Below are 9,323 nucleotides of genomic sequence, written 5' to 3' on the forward strand. Positions count from 1 at the left end.
GAACTAATTTCTGAATCTCAGAACGGTGAATTATTCATCACTTAATCCAAAAGCGAGTGTGTTAGTTTTCTGTCACTGCCCTAACAAACTGTCACAAATTTAGTGGCTTAAAACATCACACATTTATAATTTCACAATTCTCTAGGTCAGAAGTCCAACGTGGGTCTCAACAGGCTAACGTGAAGGTGCCAGCAGGCTGCATTCCTTTCCAGCAGCTCTAAGGGAAAACCTGTTTCCTTGCATTTTCCAGCTTCCAGAGGCCACTGCACTCCTTGGCTAATGACCACCTTCCTCCATCGCAAAAGCTAACAACACAGACCGCGTCCTTCCCATGATGTCATCTCTCAGGTTCTCTGCAGCCAGAAGTACTTTGCTTTGAAGTACTCCTGTGATGACATCGGCTCCCCGGGATAATTCAGCATCACCTTCCCCATCCCAAGCTCCTTAACCTTAACCGCATCTGCAAAGCTTCTTTTGTCACTTAAGGTGACATATCCACAGGTCCCAGAGATTAGGATGCGGACATCACTGGGGGTTATTATTCTCCCTATCACAGAGAGCAAGGGGCACACGAGATTCAATCCTTTATCCCAGGGGTCCCCAACCCCCAGGCCGCAGACCGGCACAGGTCCTCGGCCTGTTAGGAACAGGGCCGCACAGCAGGAGGTGAGCGGCAGGTGAGCGAACAAAGCTTTATCTGCCGCTCCCCATTGCTCTCATTACAGCCCAAACCATCCCCGCCCCCCGCATCCGTGGAAAAACTGTCTTCCACGAAACTGGCCCCTGGTGCCAAAAAAGTTGGGGACCGCTGCTTTATCCCATGGTCTTAACCACTACCTCAGAGAGAGGCAGCACTCACGGGGCTGCTAGCTTAGTGAGAGATGGACGAGTGACAGAGAAAGCATGCCCGCCTGAAATTACAGTCCATGTTGTTTTCTTGTTTATTGTCTCTTTAACTAGAATGTAAACTCCATAAAGGTGGGGATTCTTTGTTTTTTTAATTTAATTAATTTATTTTTTATACAGCAGGTTCTTATTAGTTATCTATTTCATTCTGAAGGTGGGGATTCTGAGGCCCTGTACACAGCTGTATCCTATCCCCCAGAGCCGGGCTGTCTAATATGGTGGCCACAAGCCGCGCTGGAAATGTGACCAGTCCTAATCGAGATGTGCTGCATGTGTAACGTATACACCAGATTTCAAAGACTCAGTATGATAAAAAGAATTAAAACATCGTTATTAATATTTTTGTATTGATTACACATTAAAATTGATAATATTTTAGACATATGAGGTTAAAAAAAATAAATTATCAAAATTAACTTCATCTTTTTCTTTTTACCTCTTTTAATGTCGCTACCAGAACATCTAAATTACATATGTGGCTCACATTATCTTTCGATTGGATAGCACTGATCTAGAAAAGTACTTGGCGCACAGCAGACACCCAGTCCATACCAGCTGAGTGAACAGAGGGGTGAAACAGTGTGAGAAAGTGAGGAATAAAACCGGCATTTTCAAATGTGCAGTCTGAGTCAGGGAGTCGTGGGCTTCAAGCCCCAAGAGGCAGGCAGTGGACGTGACATGGATTCACGCAGTGAACCAGTGTCTCCTGAACACCTAGCAAGAGTGAAGGTAAAATTTAGTCTAATCATCGTGGGAGAACCAGTGAAGGACTGGTTGTAGGCTAGGAAGTGAGCTGGCTGAATTTCTGTTTGAGAAAGCGGGTTCTTTATGTGAGCTATGAAGGCTGGATGGGGAAGGGGCTTGAGGAGATAGGGAATCACGCCCCTTTGAAGAGGAAGTAGTTAAGGAACAACATGAAGCGGCTTATAGGACAAAAGGGAGGGGAGGCTTTATGTATTTCAGAACCAGCTGGGTGAGAAGCACTTACATGGGATTGGGTGAAACTGTAAACGGAAAGATCACAAAGACAGGGTATGTCTCTGTTCTGCCCTCTAAGGGTGAAAGAACAAAGGCTCTCAAGTCCAAAGTCGGGCAAATCGAGGGCAGACAGCAGGAAGGAATGTTTCATCCTAGAGATCATGACGTGGATGCCTGGGAACCGGGTCAACGCAGCGCTGGGCGGTGGGTTCTGGAAAGGTCAGCGCCGACCCGACCAAGAGGAGAGAACCTGCCTCGTCGGGGCCTCCAAAGTACCAGCGGGTGCTCCCAGCACATCTGGCTTTGTTACAGAACCGGGGGCAGCACGCTTTAGAAGGGAAGCCAATAGATTCAGAGGTGTCTCAAGCCTTATCTGCAACACGCCTTCATTAAATATTTCATGGAGCAGAAAGCCCACTTCAAAGGAGGAAAGCCTTCGCAGCGTCCACAGAAAACCTGGTGTTTCCCTGCCAAAGTGGGAGCCAGCCACGGAGCTTGCACTCCTCACTGGTGTTTTGTTTTCCCCTCTGGGCACATGACAATTAATTTCAACCAGAAACTTAACTCACAAATGTCCAATCCATACCAGTGGGACAAGGGAACCAGGGCCCAAGCCGGGAGGGAGGAGGCTGCATTGTGAGCACAGAATGTGGGAGGGGGTGCCCTCACTCTGCGCTTGGGGCAGCCCTTGCCCCGTTCCTGGGATCCAGAGGGAGCCCAGGTACTGCCTGCAGCCTCCCTGAGCCTCCAAATGCCTGGCAAAGGCAAGACTTTCCTGCACAAGTGAGGCTACAACAGGGCCAGGGAGAGAGAAAAAAATTTTCATGGAAAAAAGGAAGTGATTTCTGGGAAAGAAGGTGAGTTTTACACCCATATTTACTTTTTCTCCCTTCCAAAATCCCACTGAAAGGATTTTGAAAGTAAAATAAAAGCACAACACCAAGAATGTACCCTGATATAAACTATGGACTTAAAGTGATGATGTCCGGATGCAGGTTCATCAGTTGTAACAGGTGGGGGGTATTGATGATGGAGGCAGCTGTGGATGGGGGTGAGGGTGAAGCTCTGTGCTTTCCTCCTAAGTTTGTTATGAACCTAAAGCTGCTCTAAAAATAAAGGTCTTTTTAATTAAAAAGTAAAACAAAATAAACCAACAAACATGAAGAAAATGAGCAAGAAGACAAAAGCAACCAAACACTGGGAGCAAGAAAACAAATGAAGAAGTAACAGACTTAGACCCCAGACAATGGACGCCTAAACCTGCAGGGAGCTGAGAAGCAAACCCATTTATGTAATAGGGGGTCTCCAAAGGGCTCAGCACCAGGAATTTCTGGAGTCCTTCATGGGCCCCCCTTAGCTTGTGAGATAAAGTGGGGAGGGAGGAGCTGCATTCTGAGCACTACCCGCCCCCAGGTTCACCATCTGAGCTCGAGACACACCTGCTCTGACCTCACAGCAACCCAAAGGGTCATTTCGTATTTCCAGCCTCATTTTCCCCAAGTTTCTTTTTTTTTTGAAAATCGTCAATCCTACAGAAAAATTAAAGAAAAGGACAATGAATTCCCTTCATTTGATCACTAATGATTATTTTACACATTTTCTTTATATGTGTGTGTGTGCAAGTGTGTGTGGTGTGTAAACCATTATTTTCCCCAAGTTTTTTTTTTGAAAATCGTCAATCCTACAGAAAAATTAAAGAAAAGGACAATGAATTCCCTTCATTTGATCACTAATGATTATTTTACACATTTTCTTTATATGTGTGTGTGTGCAAGTGTGTGTGGTGTGTAAACCATTTGAAAGTATTTCAGCCTATATCTCCTAAGAATAAGGACATTCTCCTAGAAAATCATATAAGAAAAATTAACAATAAGTTTATAATTTTATCTAATACGTAACACGTATTCAAATTTCCCCAATTGTTCCTTTGGGGAAGCTAGAGTGTCCTTTGTAAACAGTTTTGTTTCTTTCTTTGAGTCTAAAACCAACAAAGGTTCATGCGTTGTGTTAGGTGGTGATGCTCTCTGACCTCGTTTAATCTAGACTTCCATTACTTCAAACTGCAGTTATCAGACCAACAGCATCGCATCACCTCACGTACTGTTAGAAAGGCAGAGGCTCAGGCCCAAACCCCCACCTTCTGAATCAAAATCTGCCTTTTAACAAGATCGCCAGGTAGTTTGCATGCATGCTGAAGTTTAAAAGGCACTGACCAGGCCAGGCTGGCCCCGAGCGGCCGCCGCGCGGGTGTGGACAAGGTCGCTGCTCTCGGAGCGCCGCCGCCCGGGGCCCCGCGGGGCCAGTGCCTTTGAGGATGAGACCATGAAGCTCCGGCAGCTGAAACTGGATAATAAGAGAGCGCTGCTGGAGAAGAAGCAGGGGAAGAAGCGCCCAGAGCCGCTCACGGTGCAGCCGAACCCAGAAGCCCGGCCACGTCGGTCAAAGCCGAGGGGAAGCAAGGAGCACGCTCCGCTGGCAGAACCTCAGGCCCCGCACAGCAGTGTCACCCTGCACGGCATTGATGGTCTCCCTGCCTTCCTGAAGCCAGGTGCTCAAGACTGGAAGGTGGAAACCAGACTTCACGTTCTCTCAGTCGGATCTCCTGCCACGGAGGAGGATACTGGAGGAAGTGCTGATGGAGATAGCACTTGGGACCCTGCTTCCAAGCCAGATCTTCAGGAGATTCTCCAGAAACACGGTATCTCAGGGAGTTTGAACTTTGATGAGGAGGAGACTGATGGGGAGGAAGGAGAAGGGAAAAAACTAAGACCTCCTTCGTCGTATTCAGAGGCAGAGAGACCCAGTTCTGCATCCAGCCAGAAGCCAACCGCAGATACAGGAGCTTCTGGAACTGCAGCCCAGCACACCGATAACCAGCTGGGAGAAACAGAGAATTTAGAGGGCTCCGCATACAGTCCTGCCCCTCGAGGTGTCACGGTGAAGTGTCGGATAACTCGGGATAAAGAAGGAATGGATCGGGGGCTTTTGCCCACCTACTATATGCACTTGGAAAAGGACGAAAATCGGAAGGTAGAAAGCGGAAAAAGAGCAAAACATCCAACTACCCTATCTCCACTGATACAACAGATTTATCTCGTGAAGGGGAAAGTTATATTGGCAAACTCAGGTCCAACCTCACGGGGACCAAGTTTACAGTTTATGACCGTGGTGTCAGCCCGGCCAAGGCCCAGGGTCTGGTAGAAAAGGCCTGCGTGCGGCAGGAGCTGGCCGCCGCCTGCTACGTGAGTGCCGCCTCCCGTTTCCTCAGCCTCCTGGCGTCCCAGCCCTGGGCTTGCAGTCCCCCTCCCAAGCTTGCTTCTGTAGGCTCAAGTTATCTATCTACCGATTGCCAAGTTTAGCTGTATTTACTGTTTCAGCCGGCCCTCACTCACCTCCTCTTCTCTCTTCCCCATGCCGCCGTGTTAACGCAGGCCTTCCTTACCCCTTACCCGCTGGCTCGCAGTTACCGTAAATCGGAAGCCGGTCTCTGCTTTTCGCCCTCTCGACCTGGTTCATCCTGTGCAGCTGCTGCCGAGCAGTCCAGCTCCAGCGGACGCTGCTCTTCTCCCGCTCCACATGCCCTCAGGCTGCCCCTGGAGTCCCGAATCAAGCCCGGACACTGGCCCTTTCCCTTCCGGCTCCCCGGCTGGCACGCTCCCTGCGCGTTCCCGTCATTCTAGCCGCTCCTCTAGCCCCTGTGCCCCACCGGAGAGCCTGCCCTGCCCCTCCGTGCCTCTGCCCGTCCACCAGGGTCAGCAGAGGGGGCTCTCCCGACACTACGTGTGCTCGATGCTCCCCTCGGTTCCCTGCACTTCCTCTAGTGCCCCAGGCTGCTTCTTCAGCACCATCCTTCTCTACCAGTTCGTAAAGTCCCTTTCACCGCTCTTTGCACGTGAACACGGACCTGGCGCGTAGCGGGCATGCGAAGCTGTGGAGTCAAAGAAGTAAGAAGGAATTAACCCGACTCAGTTGCTGCTTTGATCCCAAAGTCTCAACTTTCCATCAGTTGGAATGAATCTCATCACTTGATTCCCATGAGATTTGATCTAAGTGACAGAATCATTTGACTTAACACTTTATAATGTATAGATGTTTTCTCTTAGCTTCAGAATCAATTACATATTTTAACTATGAAAAATAAAAGGCACAGAGAGACATACAACAAACACATCCATACACACCACATACACACACGGATGTACATATATACACACCCACACACATACATCTATACATACCTGTATACACATGTATACACACATACATGTACACATATACACAGCCACACATATACCCACCCTCACACATACACGTGTACACATCCACACACATGCATATATACACAAATACTCGCAACCACACACATACGTACATACACACACACATACACACACACCTATAGCCTTTTTGTTTGTTTCTCACAGGCAATGGCTTTTTTTTTTTTTGTCTGAAAGGTCCAGGCCAGTAGCCTTGTAGAAAGCCCCACATTGTGCATTTTTCTACTTGCTTCCTCATGATTCGATTCAGAGTAAACATTTTTGGCAAGAATATTATGTAGATGATGTCATCGACTTCTCACTGTATCACATCAGGAGGCCCGTAACGTCAGGACTTCCCTCTCTTAGAGACACTAGGTTTGATCATCAGTTAAGGTGGTGATTACCATCTTCACCATAAAGGCCCATTTTTCCCACTGTAATTTGTAGTTAATCTGTGGGCTGATTCTCTGGAATCATATTAACATCCTGCTCCCCAGTGCCTTTCACCCAACGGTCTCAGCATCCCTTGTGGGCCTTGCACTGGAGGTCGCAAATTGGTAACTTTCTCATTCCTTCTACGTTGATTGCTGGCATTCTGCTCTAAAGAGTTTCTCTCTTCTCCTCTCTCCGCCACCCCCCACCCCCATCTCTCCTGGACTACTATCAACCATGAACTCACAAATACTGTATTATTCTATTTGATGCTCAAAAACTATCCTTGTGGGAGCCCACACAAGCTGGCAGCCGTGTGTCTTATTCCTCTCTGCATGTCTAGGAGCTGTGTGACTTTGGACAAGTGATTTAACTTCTCTGTTTTTCAGTTTCACCATCTGTTAAACAGATGATAACTGACCATCAGCTGATGGGTTGGTGTAAGAATTCACTGAAGGCATGCACGTAAAACTCTGGCAACTGTGCCTGCTACATGATAAGCCCTATGTAAGTGCCCGTTATTATACGTATTCTTGTGATCTTTACCATCATCACCACCACCACAAGCCCAGCCTTCGGCACAATGCCAGAGGTCCGCAGGCAGTTTAGAAAGGGAGGAATGGGGGAGGGAGGGAGAGGAGAAAGGGTGGGGTAAAAACCTTTAAAGAAGAGAGAACATGTCAGAAAATTCCAGCACCACCTTCCTCCCCACCCCACCCTCACTCCCCCACGCATGACCGGGTCCTAGCTACCATCCAGCCCACACCACTGCTCCTGGAAAAATATTTGGTGAGCTGAATTAACATGGGGCTCTCAGATAAACCCAAATGCTCGTTGAGAAGACGTGTGCTCTTTCCCATCTGCTGCCTTCCAAACAATGCTGGTCTTATTATTTCAAATGACATGCAGTTCTCTGTAAATTTGCTTGTCGTGCCAATCCAGCTTTTATGTAAGTGTGTTTCATTTCCCTCTGCATACAAGTCACTGATGCAAGGCAGCTACATCCCAGGTCTGCTGTGCTCCCTGGGGGATGGCCTCGGACAAGTCTTCAGTTCCTTGACCTCAACAGGCACCTTGGACCTCTCTGCAGAGACCGTGAAGAGCCTCTGAATGTTGAGGGGTAAGGATGGTAAGAGAGGAAGCAAGAAGAGCAGGAAGTGGGTGCCTGTTGAAGCTGGTGATAAGTGTGTGAGTTGGTTGTATTATTTTCTCTAATTGCATGTATTTGGGATTTTCCATTCCAACAAGTTGAGGGAGAAAGCCTCTGAGAGCTGGGCATCTCGTGTGGGTTTTGCAGGGTGAATAGGAGTTTCTGATCCAATAAGAAACAGAAGAACAATCCAAATAGAAAGAGACATCACAGGAGAAGAGCCCACAGAGAAGTACAGCCCGGTAGAAGGTTGCTCTGTTTCACCGTCAACCAGTGAACTGCAATTGGATGCTAGCACTACCCACCCAGTTAGTGCAGACCCCACAGGTTAAGCAGGCCTCCTGACAAGACTTGCTCTCACTTCAGACACCAACCACAAGCGGAGTCCCCAGGCCACCCATGCTTCTGCCCAACTGGTTTCAAATTGGGGGGGAGGTTCCTATGTCCCCCTTTGATAATTCACTAGAACAGCTCACAGAACTCAGGAAAGTGCTCTACTCATTATCAGAGTTTTATTATAAAAGATACAGATCAGGACCAGCCTAATAATGAAACACACCAGACAGGTCTGCGATGGGAAGGACCCAAACGCTGAGCCCCCATGTCCTCTCCCTGTGGGAGTCAGGATTGTCACCCTCCAGGCACATTGATGGGCTCACCAACCAGGAAGCTCCACTGAGTTTCAGCGTCCAGCATTTTTATTGGGGTTTTGTTACAGAGAGATGATTACTAACTCAGTCTCCAGCCCCTCCCCACAGCCCGGCGGTCAGGCTGGTTCAAAGCTCCAACCCTCTAATCATGCAGTTGGTCTTTCTGGGGACCCATCTGCACACCGAGTCAACTCATCTCATTAGCATAACTTAGGTTTAATTTAAGGGCTCATGAATTACAAAGGTACTCCCACCACTTGAGAAATTCATTTCAGAAGCTCTATGCCAGCAACCCAGGACAAATTCCTTATTATACAACAAGGGTACATGCAGTGGAGAACACGAGGCAACAGGCAGGCACCGAGGACAGGCCCTGCTCTGGGCGCTCTATCTGCACGAGACATCACTCAGTCCTCACGGCTCACTGCAAGGTGTGTGTGCAGGGGAGGGAGAAAGTGACAGAAAGCAGGAGTGGGAAGAAGGGAGAGAGATGGAGGGACAGAGAGAGGAAGGCGGGGGAGAGAGAGTGGGCGAAAGAGAGAGAGAGAGCTGGTGGGAGGCGGGAAGAAAAGAGAGGGAGAGAAGGATTTCAACTCCATTTTACAGGAGTCTGAGCCCCAGAGAGAGTGAATGTCAAGTCCAAAATTACTTGGGTATTAGAAGGCAGCAACAAGACTCAAATCTAGGCCAACTGGACTCCCACCTGTGCTTTTTCAGTCTGGAGCAGCGGACAAAAGTGAGCTTAGGAAGGATCGTGTATAACAAAGGTGCTGAGACTTTATTCTGTTGGGTAATAAGAACAGGCAGAGGTTTGCAGGCAGGGAACACAGTAAGACCTGCACCTGCAGCTCCATGGGACATGGACAGGAGGGAGGCAGCAGGAGTGGGAGGGCAAAGAGAAGAAGTGGGTCCAGATGGGCACAGAGGAGGCCTAAACTAGAGGAGTCA

General features: G+C 48.4%; 1 protein-coding gene across 1 annotated transcript; it reads left to right on the forward strand.

The window, feature by feature from the left end:
* The first annotated feature begins 2,045 nt into the window (after positions 1-2,045).
* LOC102994562 (tubby-related protein 3-like) lies at positions 2,046-5,564 on the forward strand. The gene is given in 6 exon segments (XM_055078913.1): positions 2,046-2,088; positions 2,595-2,667; positions 4,082-4,156; positions 4,158-4,909; positions 4,912-5,204; positions 5,316-5,564. Coding segments are annotated over 6 exon segments (1,485 nt in total).
* Positions 5,565-9,323: the final 3,759 nt, after the last annotated feature.

Source organism: Physeter macrocephalus, chromosome 17 (assembly GCF_002837175.3).
Source record: "Physeter macrocephalus isolate SW-GA chromosome 17, ASM283717v5, whole genome shotgun sequence".
NCBI classification, from domain to species: domain Eukaryota; kingdom Metazoa; phylum Chordata; class Mammalia; order Artiodactyla; family Physeteridae; genus Physeter; species Physeter macrocephalus.